The sequence below is a fragment of the Gadus macrocephalus genome, chromosome 15 (assembly GCF_031168955.1).
Source record: "Gadus macrocephalus chromosome 15, ASM3116895v1".
Classification (NCBI taxonomy): domain Eukaryota; kingdom Metazoa; phylum Chordata; class Actinopteri; order Gadiformes; family Gadidae; genus Gadus; species Gadus macrocephalus.
In genome coordinates this window covers 443,017-460,516 of record NC_082396.1, presented here as the reverse complement: position 1 = coordinate 460,516, position 17,500 = coordinate 443,017, and the positions used below count along the sequence as shown (strand labels likewise).

At 48.6% G+C, this 17,500-nt stretch overlaps 1 protein-coding gene across 6 annotated transcripts in view; it reads right to left on the bottom strand.

The window, feature by feature from the left end:
• Positions 1 to 17,500, bottom strand: part of LOC132472911 (Kv channel-interacting protein 2-like) — a 71,487-nt gene that overhangs the window by 3,022 nt on the left and 50,965 nt on the right. For 2 of the 6 annotated variants that reach the window (XM_060072767.1, XM_060072765.1), the window contains exons 2-4: positions 11,783 to 11,907; positions 3,267 to 3,336; positions 2,578 to 2,648 (exon numbers count right to left, since the gene is read on the bottom strand). In XM_060072767.1, coding sequence (XP_059928750.1) covers positions 2,578 to 2,648; positions 3,267 to 3,336; positions 11,783 to 11,907 — 266 coding nt within the window. Of the gene's footprint in view, positions 1 to 2,577; positions 2,649 to 3,266; positions 3,337 to 11,782; positions 11,908 to 13,148; positions 13,252 to 14,437; positions 14,801 to 16,577; positions 16,757 to 17,500 lie in introns of those variants that run through there. The other 4 variants (XM_060072761.1, XM_060072762.1, XM_060072763.1 and 1 more) reach the window with 4 other exon arrangements.

Here is a 17,500-nt window from a genome sequence, read left to right as displayed (position 1 = left end):
GTGGAGAAGGAGGTTCACTCAGTGGAGAAGGAGGTTCACTCAGTGGAGAAGGAGGTTCACTCAGTGGAGAAGGAGGTTCACTCAGGGGAGAAGGAGGTTCACTCAGGGGAGAAGGAGGTTCACTCAGTGGAGAAGGAGGTTCACTCAGTGGAGAAGGAGGTTCACTCAGTGGAGAAGGAGGTTCACTCAGTGGAGAAGGAGGTTCATTCAGTGAAGAAGGAGGTTCACTCAGTGGAGAAGGAGGTTCACTCAGGGGAGAAGGAGGTTCACTCAGTGGAGAAGGAGGTTCACTCAGTGGAGAAGGAGGTTCACTCAGTGGAGAAGGAGGTTCACTCAGTGAAGAAGGGGGTTAACTCAGTGGAGAAGGAGGTTCATTTAGTGGAGAAGGAGGTTCACTCAGTGGAGAAGGAGGTTCACTCAGTGGAGAAGGAGGTTCACTCAGTGGAGAAGGAGGTTCATTCAGTGAAGAAGGAGGTTCACTCAGTGAAGAAGGAGGTTCACTCAGGGGAGAAGGAGGTTCACTCAGTGGAGAAGGAGGTTCACTCAGTGGAGAAGGAGGTTCACTCAGTGGAGAAGGAGGTTCACTCAGTGAAGAAGGGGGTTAACTCAGTGGAGAAGGAGGTTCACTCAGTGGAGAAGGAGGTTCACTCAGGGGAGAAGGAGGTTCATTTAGTGGAGAAGGAGGTTCACTCAGTGGAGAAGGAGGTTCAGTGGAGAAGGAGGTTCATTTAGTGGAGAAGGAGGTTCACTCAGTGGAGAAGGAGGTTCACTCAGTGGAGAAGGAGGTTCACTCAGTGAAGAAGGAGGTTCACTCAGTGGAGAAGGAGGTTCACTCAGGGGAGAAGGAGGTTCACTCAGTGGAGAAGGAGGTTCACTCAGTGGAGAAGGAGGTTCACTCAGGGGAGAAGGAGGTTCATTTAGTGGAGAAGGAGGTTCACTCAGTGGAGAAGGAGGTTCAGTGGAGAAGGAGGTTCATTTAGTGGAGAAGGAGGTTCAGTGGAGAAGGAGGTTCATTTAGTGGAGAAGGAGGTTCACTCAGTGGAGAAGGAGGTTCACTCAGTGGAGAAGGAGGTTCACTCAGTGGAGAAGGAGGTTCACTCAGTGGAGAAGGAGGTTCACTCAGTGGAGAAGGAGGTTCACTCAGTGAAGAAGGAGGTTAACTCAGTGGAGAAGGAGGTTCACTCAGTGGAGAAGGAGGTTCACTCAGGGGAGAAGGAGGTTCATTTAGTGGAGAAGGAGGTTCACTCAGTGGAGAAGGAGGTTCAGTGGAGAAGGAGGTTCATTTAGTGGAGAAGGAGGTTCAGTGGAGAAGGAGGTTCATTTAGTGGAGAAGGAGGTTCACTCAGTGGAGAAGGAGGTTCACTCAGTGGAGAAGGAGGTTCACTCAGTGGAGAAGGAGGTTCACTCAGTGGAGAAGGAGGTTCACTCAGTGGAGAAGGAGTTTCACTCAGTGGAGAAGGAGGTTCACTCAGTGGAGAAGGAGGTTCACTCAGTGGAGAAGGAGGTTCACTCAGTGGAGAAGGAGGTTCACTCAGTGGAGAAGGAGGTTCACTCAGGGGAGAAGGAGGTTCACTCAGTGGAGAAGGAGGTTCACTCAGTGGAGAAGGAGGTTCACTCAGTGGAGAAGGAGGTTCACTCAGTGGAGAAGGAGGTTCAGTGGAGAAGGAGGTTCATTTAGTGGAGAAGGAGGTTCAGTGGAGAAGGAGGTTCATTTAGTGGAGAAGGAGGTTCACTCAGTGGAGAAGGAGGTTCACTCAGTGGAGAAGGAGGTTCACTCAGTGGAGAAGGAGGTTCACTCAGTGGAGAAGGAGGTTCACTCAGTGGAGAAGGAGGTTCATTTAGTGGAGAAGGAGGTTCACTCAGTGGAGAAGGAGGTTCATTTAGTGGAGAAGGAGGTTCACTCAGTGGAGAAGGAGGTTCACTCAGTGGAGAAGGAGGTTCACTCAGTGGAGAAGGAGGTTCACTCAGTGGAGAAGGAGGTTCACTCAGTGGAGAAGGAGGTTCACTCAGTGGAGAAGGAGGTTCACTCAGTGGAGAAGGAGGTTCACTCAGTGGAGAAGGAGGTTCACTCAGTGGAGAAGGAGGTTCACTCAGTGGAGAAGGAGGTTCATTTAGTGGAGAAGGAGGTTCACTCAGTGGAGAAGGAGGTTCACTCAGTGGAGAAGGAGGTTCACTCAGTGGAGAAGGAGGTTCACTCAGTGGAGAAGGAGGTTCACTCAGTGGAGAAGGAGGTTCACTCAGTACAGGATTTGTTTGACCTTGATTCATACAGGTTAGTCTCAATGAGATTGAGCACCTCTTTTCCAAGAGAGATCTGATTTGCAACGTCACACATTTAAGAACCACCCAAAACAACACAGACAATACAGGCAAATACAATTATGACTTCTAATAATAAACTGGCAATGGTTCAAATTAAATTATGAATAAACAGTATACTTTAGCATTGAAGCACAGTATAAAAATGCATCTTTCTTCCAAGTCGGATTATTCTTGGGACAGTGAAAGTGATTAACCTGCTGGAGACAAAAATATATTGTGTTCTTTTTGAGACAGTCAAACCAAAATAGCGCTCACCTCAAAACTAACAGAGCCGTTCTTGTCAGTGTCGAAGGCTTCAAACAGGAAGTGGGCGTACATACTGGAATCTAGAAAGGCAGAGAGCAGCAGACTTGAGACATGAACGGAGTCTTTGAAGAACACAGACACCAACAAATATTAGAACATGAGCTAAGCTAAATATAGCAACAATGCTAACTATACTGCTTATTATTTAATTTATTTTTGTATGATGTTTATATGCGATGTGACATGCCCTGTCGTGTTAAAATGAATTCTGCACTGAGGAATATACATTTTTTTCTCTCTGGCTCTCAACTACCAAAGTATAGGAAATGGAAAGAAAGCTATAAAGAAAAATAATGGTGGGCCTGGGCTTTCTCTGTGCTGGCCTATTATCCAAGTATAAAGTATATAGTAACAAGGTCAGCCACCAATTTGAAAATATCTTCTTGTTATCTGTCTCAAGGGTTAAGCCAAGGGCAGCTGGGGAAGGTAATTGCCACATAAACATTGTGTTTATAGCGTACTCCTCATGTTGAAACTAAGTATAAGGCCCAGCATTAGAGCAGGCTACACAGTGTTCCTTTAATCAAAACATGAATAGCATGTTGTATCATGAAACGAAACGCATGCTTAATGAATCCTTTCTAAAAGTCGTGATGACGCAGAACATCTAAAGCCGGCAGGACTGCAGCCCCTCTCACCTCCCTGTGGGAAGAACTGAGAATAGATGGTCTTGAAGTTCTCCTCGTTCACCACCCCGCTTGGACACTCCTGGGATACAAAGCACAAACAGAGCAGTGAGCAGCCATCCACACTATCCACCACCACACAGCGTCTTCACCAACCCTCTGCTTTGGTTCGTCCTTCTGTGACGACCCCACCACTCCACTAGGGGCCTCTGTGTTCTTTGCTGCTTTGCTCTCCCTTTGCAGGTTCCAGGTCGTGGGAGGGTCATCTTCCTGATGAGACACCTGGGCTGGTGTGGTGCTATTTAAGGCTCACCCTTCTGCAGATCTGGGCTGGCTCTTGTTGATGCAGCCATTGCTTTTGTTCTATTTGTTTGACACACATTCACACACATGCTTACACTACTGATTACTGACATTTATATATATGTTTGGTTGTTTATATTCTTGGTTTGGAATAAATGTAAGCTAATTTCACTCTTTAGTCTGGTCTCCCATCTTTGCCACCGTCAAGAGCCGGGCGGTGACAAGTGGGGGCTCGTCCATTTCCGGTTGACCGGGGTTTGTATTTGGGTAGTTTGTAAGATCTGTTAGGTTTTACGTTAGTGAGCGGTTGTAGCTTGTTAAAGTTCAGTGATTGGTGAATGACTTCACATTCTGTTGACGCGGGAGACTTGGACTAGAGGGTAAGCAATCCATTTTGTTTTGGTTAATTTAAGTGGCTGTAACAGGAGGAAATTGTGCTAAAGGTAGTGTTTTCTGTGCTTTGTCCTATGTGTGATCATTAGAGTTGCCGTTGTTTTGTCCCTGATAGGTGAAGAGCAACTTCCCTTGGAAGATTGCTGGGGGGTTTTGTAGTGTGGTGTTAAATGTGGCTGGAGCAGTTGTCTCGGGAGCACGTCCCAAGCTGCTGGTGGGGTCGGCATTTACTGCTTGCTCCACCGGGCTTGCGGATTTCAGTGCGTAAATACCCACCGCAAAAACGCCTGAAGACTAGGGGGTGAGTTAGTTAGTTTTGATTAGGCAGTTAGAGGGACAAGACCACGGTAACGGTTTGGTTGGCTGGAGCTGAGAATGGCTAGTGTGGAGGATTTTTTGCGAGCTCCATCAGAGGAGTGTCTGGAGCGCTGCTCACGTGAACAGTTAGTGAAAATTGCAGAGTATTATGAGTTGGATGTTGGGGATAAAAGAATGAAGGAAAACATTAAGGCAATTGTGAAAGCTAATCTGTTTGAAACAGGGGTTCTCAGACCTAAATTGCAGGTTGCTGGTGCCCGGCTGGATGTTTCGGATGCGCTTTTGAGTGAAGTTGGTTTGACGTTTGAGCAGAGGAGGGAGTTGCTTCTGCTGGAAACGGAACGGGAGAGAGCGAAAACGGAACGAGAGAAATTCGTTATGGAGCGGAAGCGACTTGAGTTGGAGGAGCGTAGGCTGAGTTTGGGTGGATCTGAGACAGGGGTGAGTTTTTCTCCAAGGGTCTCTGGTGTATTTGATGCTGTGGGTAGGTTGGTTCCTCGGTTCTGTGAGCAGGACCCAGACGTTTTTTTTTCACTCTTCGAGCGTGTGGCCGAGAGTAGGGGGTGGTCCGACTCCGATCGCACGTTACTTTTGCAGTGTGTGTTGACGGGTAAGGCACAGGAGGCGTACTCTGCTCTAACTATAGTTGAGAGTAGAGAATATGCGACAGTTAAAGCTTCAGTGTTGCGCGCATATGAGCTTGTACCTGAGGCATATAGGCAGAGGTTCCGGACATGGGAGAAGTCGAGTAGGCAGACGCATGTTGAGTTTGCGAGGGAGCAGTGTACTCATTTCAGTCGCTGGTGTTCTGCTGTGAAGGTAGATACTTTTGATGCTCTATGTGATCTGATTGTTTTGGAACAATTTAAAAACTCTGTTCCTAGTCATATTGCTGTTTATATCAGTGAGCATAAAGTGAAAACTGCGGCAGAAGCTGCCACCCTAACAGATGAGTATGTGCTCACACACAGGATTGAACGTGAGTATAGCGGTAGAGATAGCAGGAGCGATACCGGGTTGCTCAGTACTGCAAGTAAGTGGGAGGAAACGCGTTATCATGGCCTGAGTAGACCAGGGCGTTCGGTGCAGGGTCGAGTGCCATTGGATTTAGGGAAGGGGTGCCACTTCTGCAAGGGCCAGGGGCATTGGAAGGCTGACTGTCCCAAAGCTGGACGTGGGAAGGAAGGAGTACAGGTTAGGTCGAATGTGTGTGCTACCTCTGTGCCATATGTCGGGCCTATTTCTTGTCAGCAGGTGGAGGCTGAAGTTATGGACGGTTTGAAGGACTCGTTCTCTGCTTTTCTGTCTGATGGGAGTGTGTCTTTGGTGGGCAGCGACAGTTCTGTACCTGTAAAAATCCTAAGGGATACTGCTGCTTTTAATTCATATATTGTGAGTTCGGTGTTGCCTTTTTCTCATCAATCTGATACAGGAGATTATGTCCTCATGAGAGGCATGAGTTTGACAGCGTCACCTGTTCCATTGCACAAATTTGTGTTAAACTGTGGTTTGGTCCAGGGTGAAGTTGCTATGGGAGTGCGCCCTGCATTGCCTGTTGATGGTGTAGATATCATTCTAGGGAATGATCTGGCAGGCAGTCGTGTGTGGGCTAAGGGTTCACCACCGCCCATTGTGACTACTTCACCCTTGGTTATAGGACAGCTGGATGAAGGTGCATGTGGGTTTCCTGAGGTGTTCCCCGCTTGTGCAGTAACACGGGCCATGCGCCATGCTGAACGGGACCTTGACCAGATTGAAAAGGGTGACAAGGAGACATTCCCGGTGTCCTTTCCTGATCCTCTTTTGTCTGTTTCCTGCAGTGACCTCATGGCAGAACAGAGAGCAGATTCCTCCTTGAAATCACTGTATGACAGGGTTGTCACTGATGCAGATGGAAGGAGCGCTGCTAATGGTTATTTTGTGCAGGATGGATTGTTGGTGAGGAAGTGGATGCCACATGGGGACAATTTTGTTGGTGATCCAGTGTTGCAGGTTGTTGTCCCATCTAAATTTCGCACTGAGGTTCTGAAGGCCGCCCATGATCACTGTGGGCATTTGGGAGTGCGTAAAACATATGTATATATTTTGCGTTACTTTTTCTGGCCTCGTGTGAAGAGTGATGTGTCCAGCTACATTAGAACATGTTTTACATGTCAGCTAACTGGGAAGCCAAATCAGGTTATTAAGCCAGCTCCACTGTACCCTATTCCAGCTATTGCACAACCATTTGAGCATCTGATTGTAGACTGTGTGGGCCCTTTACCTTGTTCTAAATCAGGTAGTAAATACTTACTGACCGTCATGTGTCGAAGTACAAGGTACCCGGCTGCCTATCCATTGCGTAGCATTACTGCTAAGTCGGTGGCAAAGGCGCTCACGCAGTTCATCTCCATTTTCGGTATACCGAAAGTAATTCAGAGTGATCAGGGCTCAAATTTTTCTTCTCGGATGTTTGCTCAAGTGCTAAAGCAGTTAAGGGTTAAACATAACCAGGCTTCCGCATATCATCCTCAGAGTCAAGGGGCCCTGGAAAGATTTCACCAGACTTTGAAGTCTCTGTTGCGTGGGTATTGCGTTGAGATGAACCAGGACTGGGAAGAGGGGCTTCCATGGTTGCTGCTAGCCGCTAGGGAGGTGGAGCAAGAGAGCACGGGTTTCAGCCCCAACGAACTTGTTTTCGGGCACACGGTGCGTGGGCCGTTGACTTTAGTGCATGATCCTGTTGCAAAACATGAACCGCCTGTAAATTTGATTGATTACATTAATGGTTTTCGACATCGGTTGTATGCAGCAGGAGAGTTGGCTAAGGAGAAGTTGGCCTCTGCGCAGGAAAAAATGAAGCGTCTGTATGACCGGAAAGCTGAGCAGCATCAGTTTAGTCCTGGTGATCGCGTGTTAGCTTTGTTGCCTATGGTGACTTCTCCATTTCAGGCAAAATTCACTGGTCCTTTCACAGTGTTGCGGCAGGTTTCAGAGCAGAACTACTTGTTGTCAACACCTAAACGAAGGAAATCGACTCAACTCTGCCATGTTAATCTGTTGAAACCCTATTTTGAGCGTGCGCCACCGGTTTCTGATTCAAGTGGCAAGGAGCAGGACCGGTCGGTTAGGTCAGTTTCGGTGGCAGCCACAGTGGAAAGCGGTTCTCCACAGCATTCGGTTGTGCAGGAGGATGATGGTGTGACCCCACCGGATGAGAGTTTGCTGCGAGGCCGGTTAAAAAAACTCTGAGACGCTGCGTAACCTAGACACTTTGCTTGGTCAGCTGTCAGTTGAGAGGCGTGCTGAGTTGTCTACGCTAATTGCCGGCTATCATGGGCTGTTTGGTGATACACCGAGCCAAACGCATTTGATTGAACATGACATCGTTGTAGGTGATGTACAGCCTATCCGCCAGCGTTTTTATCGGGTGTCTGAGGGAAAACGTAAGGTGATGGAATCAGAAATAAAGTACATGCTTGAGAATGATATTGCAGAGCCCTCGTCGTCTAGTTGGGCATCCCCTTGCTTGTTGGTGGATAAGTCTGATAAGAGTCCTCGGTTTTGTACAGACTATCGGAAGGTAAACGCAGTCACCAAGCCTGATGCATATCCACTGCCGCGCATGGAAGATTGTGTGGATCAGGTTGGTTCAGCAAAGTATGTCAGCAAATTCGATTTGCTGAAGGGTTACTGGCAAGTACCGCTGTCAAAACGAGCAAAGGAGATATCTGCTTTTATCACACCCTTTGGCTTGTTTTCCTACAACGTGATGAGCTTTGGACTGCGGAATGCACCTGCAACGTTCCAGCGGTTAATGAATATTGTTGTGTCTGGGCTTGAAGGATGTGCCGTTTACTTGGATGACGTTGTGGTTTATAGCAATACCTGGGAGGAGCATTTGGTTCGCATCAGGATGTTGTTTGAACGTCTGAGTGAAGCGCGTCTTACAGTAAATTTGGCAAAGTGTGAGTTTGCTAAGGCTACTGTCACCTACCTAGGTAAAGTAGTGGGTCAGGGGCAAGTGCGGCCAGTGCAAGCAAAAGTCTCTGCTATAGCAAAGTATCCTGTGCCAGCCAATAAAAAGGAACTGCAACGTTTTCTGGGTCTGGTGGGCTATTACCGCAGTTTCTGCGAAAGCTTCTCAACAGTGGCAGCCCCTTTAACAGATTTGTTAAAAGGAAAAGCGATATACATCTGGTCGTTGGCCTGTCAGCAAGCTTTTGAGAACATAAAAAATGTTCTGTGCTCTCCTCCCATTCTAGCTGCTCCGCAAATGGATAATCCTTTTATTCTACATGTAGATGCGAGCGACGTGGGGGTAGGTGCTGTCTTGTCCCAAAATGATGATGGTGGAGTTGAACGACCGGTGACTTTCTACTCCAAGAAATTTAATTCCTTTCAGAGGAACTATTCTGTCATTGAGAAGGAAACGCTAGCACTCATTTGGGCGTTACAGCATTTTGAAGTCTACCTTGATTCTGGTAGCATCCCCTTGGTGGTTTATACAGATCACAATCCTATCACCTTTTTGCAGTCTCTACATTGCCCAAACCGTAGATTGATGAGATGGGTTTTGTTCCTGCAGCCATATTGTTTGGACATCCGTCACATAAAAGGCTCTCGAAATGTTGTGGCGGATGCTTTGTCGAGAACACCTTGATTCACTTATAAGGTTACAATTTCCTGGTTTCATGGCTCTTTGCTGTACTCTTAAACTGCTTCTCCAGGCGCGGGAGTTGCTGGGTTACAGTGGGGTCTGCTTGGTGGCCAGGTATGTTCTTCCGAGCGGGTCAGTATTATGCAAATGGTTGAACTGGATTATTTTGAGGGGGGTATTGTATGTCCTTGGTAGAATTTTGTGTAGTTGTGGTTGGTCGGCATTCCTGGTGGGAATCCCGTTTTTAAGGGGGAGGGTGTGACGACCCCACCACTCCACTAGGGGCCTCTGTGTTCTTTGCTGCTTTGCTCTCCCTTTGCAGGTTCCAGGTCGTGGGAGGGTCATCTTCCTGATGAGACACCTGGGCTGGTGTGGTGCTATTTAAGGCTCACCCTTCTGCAGATCTGGGCTGGCTCTTGTTGATGCAGCCATTGCTTTTGTTCTATTTGTTTGACACACATTCACACACATGCTTACACTACTGATTACTGACATTTATATATATGTTTGGTTGTTTATATTCTTGGTTTGGAATAAATGTAAGCTAATTTCACTCTTTAGTCTGGTCTCCCATCTTTGCCACCGTCAAGAGCCGGGCGGTGACACTTCCATCTAAAGTAGTACAGTATCTACTTAAAGGTCCCATGACATGCTATTTTATGTATTCTTTAATATAGGTATTAGTGGGCAACTAACACAGTATTCAAAGACATTCCCTAAATTCAGCCGTGGTGCAGAGTTACAGCCACTCCGAGCCAGTCGCACATTGAGCTTCCCCCAAATGCGCTGTTTCGGTGGGCGTGTCAAGGAGGAGGGTGGGGGTGTGGCCCTGAGCAGCTTGCAGCCACCATGCGCTCTGTTTACAGTGGATGTATCGCAATGGCGAGCCGCACACAGCCTTTAGCCGTGTTCTGTAAATATTCTAGAACACACGGGAGTCCTGGAGCTCTATATCTAAATATTATCATATAGCCTACACAGATATCTATATCATATAATATATATTATCACGGCCAAAAGCTGTGTGAGCCGATATTATGAATCTCAAACGACCGCGTTGGGTTCTCCGACGTTCCTGGTTCTTCAACGTCCACATCAATGTGAATACACACACTGTAACGCAAGTGTTTCTTGTCGGTTCTTTGATGTGTCTTGTATTTCCACAACGAGACTGTCGTGGGGGTTATCTGAGCCATGGTTGAGAAGGAATTGGGGGAAAGGAACTTTGATTTGACTCGCTGAAGTACATGAACTGCGACATGCCGCCGGTTACCGCGAGGCACCATCGCCCGGCAGCGGGCAGCCGGCAGCAGGCAGCGCGCGGTTCAGTCGACTTCAGGTTGATGTGGAAGAACCAGAGACGTCGCAGAACCCGACAAAGTCGTTTGTGATTCATAATATCGTCTAGAGGCGCACACAATATGTTATATGATATAGATATCTATGTATATGATATTATTTAGATATAGAGCTCCAGGACTGTAACGCAAGTGTTGTACACTTCCTTGTTATTTGGATAACCGTTCTGCTGTTGGTGTGATGGCGCATAACACGTCGGACTCTCGTATCTGGTATTTCTACAACGAGACTCGTATTGGGGGTTATCTCAGCCAAGGTTGAGAATGAATTGAGGGGAAGGAACTTTGGCTTTGACTCCCTCAAGAACATGAACCACGACATGGAGGAGAAAGGGATTGTTGGTGGCGAATGTCTCCCGCTTGAGCCCCGCTGAGGGACCACCGCCGGAGGCGGAGGTGCATAAGCGCTGCCCGGCAAAGATCCCTTTCTCCTCCTTGTCGTGGTTCATGTTCTTGAGGGAGTCAAAGCCAAAGTTCCTTCTCAACCTTGGCTGAGATAACCCCCAATACGAGTCTCGTTGTAGAAATACCAGATACGAGAGTCCGACGCGTTATGCGCCATCACACCAACAGCAGAACGGTTATCCAAATAACAAGGAAGTGTACAACACTTGCGTTACAGTCCTGGAGCTCTATATCTAAATAATATCATATAATACATAGATATCTATATCATATAACATATTGTGTGCGCCTCCAGACGATATTATGAATCACAAACGACTGTCGGGTTCTGCGACGTCTCTGGTTCTTCCACTTTCACATCAACCTGAAGTCGACTGAACCGCACGCTGCCTGCGGCCGGCTGCCCGCTGCCGGGCGATGGTGCCTCGCGGCAACCGGCGGCATGTCGCAGTTCATGTACTTCAGCGAGTCAAACCAAAGTTCCTTTCCCCCAATTCCTTCTCAACCATGGCTTAGATAACCCCCATGACAGTCTCGTTGTGGAAATACAAGACACGTCAAAGAACCGACAAGAAACACTTGCGTTACAGTGTGTGTATTCACACACACACATGTGGCGCTCGCACGGTCGAGTCTCATTGGCGGGCCAACGTCTCTGGGCGGGCCAGGCAGAGTAAGGGGAGGAGCTGAGATTCCTCATGACGTCATGAGCACAGATTTCCAAATCAGCGCGCTTGAGCCTCCGTTTTTTCAAAGGCGAGCAGAACAGCTAGTGCTCGTTTTACACCAAACGCAAGTTTTAGCCACTGGGGGACCATAGGCAGGCTAGGGGAACTCATATTTATGTTAGAAAACCTCATAAATTGAGATTTTCATGTCATGGGACCTTTAAGTATCTATGATAGGGGCGGGGGCGGGGGGGGGGGGATAGGGTGTTCTGACTCCAAGCTGAAAGGTACCGGGTTTGATCCCCCTGACCTCAGTCTATCTGTAGGAATCCTACAGCTAAACAACAGGACAGCAGGACTAATTGCCCCTAGTCTCTCAATCTAAAGGTGCCACTATATCATCTATCCTGGTTAAAAGCTCCTCTCTCCCAAGGTGCCACGTACGTTCTTGAAGCCCCGGTAGAGGACCTGCAGCTCCTTCTTGGTGAACTTAGTCTGCTCCTGCAGCTTGTCCATGCTCTCCGGGCGATGGCACACGGTGGACAACTCAAAGTCATCTTCGATGCTGTCTGAGGGAGAAGGGTGGAGACTGGGGTTAGACAACCAGCCACACAGCCTTTGTATTGGAGTGGATTATTCAGACAACCGCCATAGACTGGACTATTATTGTATAAAGTGAAAGACAACAGAAATCTATAATTAACTTTTCTCTTTCAACATTTTGATGTGGGTTACCGAGGAGTGCATTAGGCATCAGAAAATGATGTTCCATGAAATCCATCGCAATCTAAAGATAATCTCTGTCTCTCGGTTTCCTTCTGTTCTTAACCGCGATTTATTTGTGTGGAGTCTATTTTCCCTCATGGCCTCTTAGTCAGGGGGTCGACCAATTACCATACTCTCACGTGGCCAAGCTAGTGTCCAATTACTGGGGGCACCACACCCCTACAATTCTAAGACTTTCTAAGACTAAGAGTTTATTAGCTGACTTTGAGATGTGGATCAATAAACTTTGAGATGTGGATCAATATATTACTTCAAATTTTCCTCGCACGCTATTGAGTAGATTTGTATTGGATACACTCCTCTGTGATGATTGGTTATGGTTATTTTATATTTTTAGACCCTGTTGTCCATCACTTTTATATTATACTATAGCATCATTTTATTAGATGGAATATCAAATTGATCACGCAATTGCCATCGCTGATGATCACTACAAAGCCAGAAAGATATTATTAGTGGGATAGCATAAAGAAAGACGTGCATCCCATGGTCATTCAAAACATGACTGCAGATCGTTTTTTTTAACCCTTTTTCATTCAAGAAGCAATCCGTCATCAACGAACCACTGCTTCAAATCGACCTGAATCCATCTCAGCCTAAAGCCGGATACATCTAGCACAGAACATCTAGGCTTCCTCTATATCTCCCTCTCAATCAGTTTTCCCCTGGAACACTCACTTACTTCTCTGTCACACGCACACACACGCACACGCACACACACACACACACACACTGCCACGCACAGAAAAAAAGGACAGTTCATTGCCAAAGGGAACAATGACGTTCAATCACGAAATGGGCCAACAGGCCTGCACCATTAGGCGAAATAAAGCACTTATGCCTATTTGTGTGTGTGTGTCTGTTTCCGTGTTTGTGCCCTTGTGCCTGTTTCCACTGCTTGTGTCTCTAGTCTAAACCTGCGCCCACTAACAAGGGTCCTGAGTCCTGTCCAGTCGATGGATTTGTGTTCCCTGAGTATTGGTCATCGAAGGTCACATGGGAGACAGAGACAGCGGAGGGTCACTTGCTTTCACTGACAGAGGGCGGGGCCGGGGCGCTGCAGCACGCCAGCAGCTTGAGGAAACGCTGCTTTATGCTTTTTTTGCTTTGGCTGTTGGAAGGGTTACCTGCAAGCACCAATCACAGCACAGAGGTTAAACTCAGAGCACTCACACACACACAGCATGCCCGGCGATTGTTATCGTTCTTTTGAGCGCCGCGCGTACACACAGACAGACATCATGCGGTCTAGTTTGACTTGCTGACCTGGCTTATGGACGGGAGACCATGCAGAGAAGAGATCGTAAAAGAGCATTAATGGCAGCTCCGCCATGCTGCCCCCTCACACCCCAAGAACACAGAGCCCCTACTGACCGGCCCTCACTGCACCAGACACAGCCCCTACTGACCGGAGCTCACTGCCCCAGACACAGAGCCCCTACTGACCGGAGCTCACTGCCCCAGACACAGCCACTACTGGCCGGAGCTCACTGCCCCAGACACAGCCACTACTGGCCGGAGCTCACTGCACCAGACACAGCCCCTACTGACCGGAGCTCACTGCCCCAGACACAGAGCCCCTACTGACCGGAGCTCACTGCCCCAGACACAGCCACTACTGGCCGGAGCTCACTGCCCCAGACACAGAGCCCCTACTGACCGGCCCTCACTGCACCAGCCCCAGACACAGAGCCCCTACTGACCGGCCCTCACTGCACCAGACACAGCCCCTACTGACCGGAGCTCACTGCACCAGACACAGAGCCCCTACTGACCGGAGCTCACTGCCCCAGCCCCAGACACAGAGCCCCTACTGACCGGAGCTCACTGCACCAGACACAGAGCCCCTACTGACCGGAGCTCACTGCCCCAGCCCCAGACACAGAGCCCCTACTGACCGGAGCTCACTGCCCCAGACACAGAGCCCCTACTGACCGGACCTCACTGCCCCAGCCCCAGACACAGGGCCCCTACTGACCGGAGCTCACTGCACCAGCGCCAGACGAAGCATCCTATCATCCAGTGGTGTGGACATGAGAAGAAGGTGTTCATTCTAAGCCCCCGTCTTATTTGCCAGACCTGCGGACCGTATGGAGGGACTGCAATAAAAATCGTTGAACTAATCCAGCCATCATCTCTAACAATTATACCCTTATCAGGCTACATCTGGCCAATTCACACAGTCCAACACTGCCTTCAATAGTCAAGGAATGACCATGCCAATTGATAGATTAACAAACCAATAGAAGAAAGAAACAGAGGTGGAGAGTACCCTTTGCACATGCTCACACCGGTACACACACACATACTCACTCTTGCCACTGCTCCTCCACGGGAACAGCCCTTTGACCCCCTTCAGGAGGACCCCAGCTGTCTGAGGGATGAAGGCCATGGGGATGGAGGGGTGGGGTCGGTCCAACCAGAGCACCTCTCCTCTACCTCTACCTGGGCTGTGGGACTGGCTATGGCTCCTCTCCACTGGACGGTCCACGAGCCTCTGTCCAATAGTCCCTGTACACTAGCCTCTGCCCACTAGCCTCTGTGGACCGCTCCTGTCTCTGCCTCTGTCTTATATCCTGCTCTGGGCTACTCCCTGGTCAGTGACAGTGGTTCTGGCACTCTGGGACTCTGGCGTCACGCGTGATGCTCCAGCCAGACACCAGTCACCATCACCCTGCAACCTAGCGCACAGCCAGTTCCTTGCCCCAGGGTGTGCGTGTGTACGTGTGTACACGCATGTGTGTGTACGTGTGTGTGTGTGTGTGTGTACGTGTGTGTGTGTGTGTGTGTGTGTGCTTCCAGTTGGACAGTGAGGTGATTGTACATCCTCATCAGTACTAGCATACAGCAATATTAAATTCAGTTAAGAAAATAACATAAAATCTTCAGTTTGTTCACAGAGGCTTATGATGTATTGAGTATATTGCCAGAGTCATTACGTTTCAAGAAACATCAACATCAAGTAATGTTTTTTTAATATCTTTCAACCCAGGCTCAGAATTGAGTGGAAACACTCGATTGAGATTCAGTTCCTGAACTGCAAGGCTGAAACCTACATAGGTAGAGTGAGTCTGACTAAACAGTGCATCTGTTTCAATTCGGAAAACACATCAATAGGAGAGTACTGCGTAATTGCTTGATACGATTGTTTTTTCAATTGTTCCACTGTGCCCTACACTGCCAAGCGATCGTAAAGAAATGTAGGGGAAATTAGATTTCAAGTGATCTACTCGTATTATATGAGATACTGCAACATACTTACAACATACAATCATGTGACAGGGTGTTCTTTGAGGGCCCATGACACTGATTAAATCTGTTGTGTGTCTGTCTGTTAAGGACAGACACACTGCCCTTTTGGGGTTGAAGCCACAGTGTTCAATCATGCCATGAACCTGTTGTCTCATCTGCCACCTAGTGGTTCAAATGTTGCACTTGCAATAGCTCATCGTAATTTCCACAAAAACAAGTACATTATATACTTGGAACCAGACAAATCTCCAGGGTTATGTTTTATTTGCCCTCAGATGCGCGTTCAGACAGATTCAGAGCAGACCCATCACAACCTTCTATCTAATGTGGGGCGGGATGATACGAGCGCCCTATGGGAGCATTTCATAAAACAACCTCGATAGATGGCTGCTGCTGATCTATCACGCGTGAATGGTCTTAGGATTGGAATTGGTTTTAGGTCTGTCCAATTGTGTCCAGAGAACTTTGGTCTGTCTCTTTGGGAATCTAAAATGAACTGAGGTTAATTTTATTTTATGAATTGGTCTGGAGATCTCAGGCTAAAGGTTATACATAAATATTAAACATCCACCAAGTAACAAGGTCATACAGGCTGACATAATACAGCTATTGGAGAGTGGTCTCTATTTTAAGAACTATCAATTGAGTTGGAGTTAAAAATAGAGCATAAAAGGAATATGTTTTCATTGGGTTACTAACAATGGAGATACGTTGGTTCAGTCAAATCACTCTATACCAAAATTCACAATGAGGTATTAAAATGTTTTTCCATTACATTGTCTCACACACACACACACACACACGCACGCACACACTTGCAAATAAATCAACGCACACACTCAGTGTGCAGGTATAGACACACAAACAGAAACTGCTACCAACAGAAACATACACACACAAACACAGTTTTACACACACACACACACACACACACACACACACACACACACACACACACACACACACACACACACACACACACACACACACACACACACACACACACCGGAGAAATGGAGGCACCCGCAATCGTACCCCAACCACACAGAGAGATGTGTCCTGAAGTCGGTATAAACCCATGCATACAAAAAGATACCATCTTATCCCAACTCCATTAATCTACACCTATCGGACAACTTTGCGGAGACTTTGCAAGGGGACCCCGGGGGGTACTGTCCCTGGGCTGGTGGGGGTACCGTACCTGGGCTGCTGAGGTCGATCAGTCCCAGGAAGTGCATGAGCTTGAGGGAGCTGCAGACCACCAGGAGAATGCCGACGGTCTGCAGACCCTCCACCTCCCACGTCTCCTGGAAGAACAGATTCATGCCGGCTGCCTCCCCCACCTGTGCTGCTGCACCCCCCTCCGCCTGCCCAGATCAGTGTGTCAGCCGCTGTCAGCGAGCCCCCCTCCCTCCTCCTCCTCCTCCCCCGCCCGTCACCAGATATGGAGCTAGAGTCCAGCCCTGCGCGCTGTCCCCCCCCTGGTCTCCGTCCCCGCCACCCCCCGCAGGAGCTCAGCCATCCTGATGCCGCGCCCGCCCAGAACCACAGAGGAGCCGCTCGTTCTCCCCCCCTCTCTCTCAGAGGAGCCTCTCGTTCTCCCCCTCTCTCCCCCTCTCTCTCTCTCTCAGAGGCAGACCGTTGTTCCTCGCAGGACGGGAGTGGACTGAGGAGCTAGACGGCTGCTTCCAGAGCACCGCCTCGTCCTCCACCAAGAGTCCAAAGGTACTTTAGGTCCCAGGTGAAGTTGTTTTTGTTGGTTGTTCGGCGGGAGGAGGGGCTCGCGGGCAGGAGGAATATGTTTCTAACGCTCGCTCCACATTCCGCGCCTCCGATCTCAAACTCTACGTGCTTGCTTGCTTCTTCCCTCCCTCTCGCGGTTTCTCTTTCTCGTCCGTCCCTCTCCTCCTTAGTTCTGTGTCCTCTCTCCCTCTCTCTCTGTCGTCTCTCTCTTTTCCCTCTCTTCTTCCCTCACACTCACTCCCATGTCTCTCTTTCTCCCTACCTCACCCTCTCTCTCTCTCACCCTCCCTCTCTCTTATCTGCGACTCTCTCTTGGTGTCTCTCGCCCTCCCCCTTGCTGTGTGTAATTGGGTCAGTGGAGGGTCTGGGCGAGGGAACGAT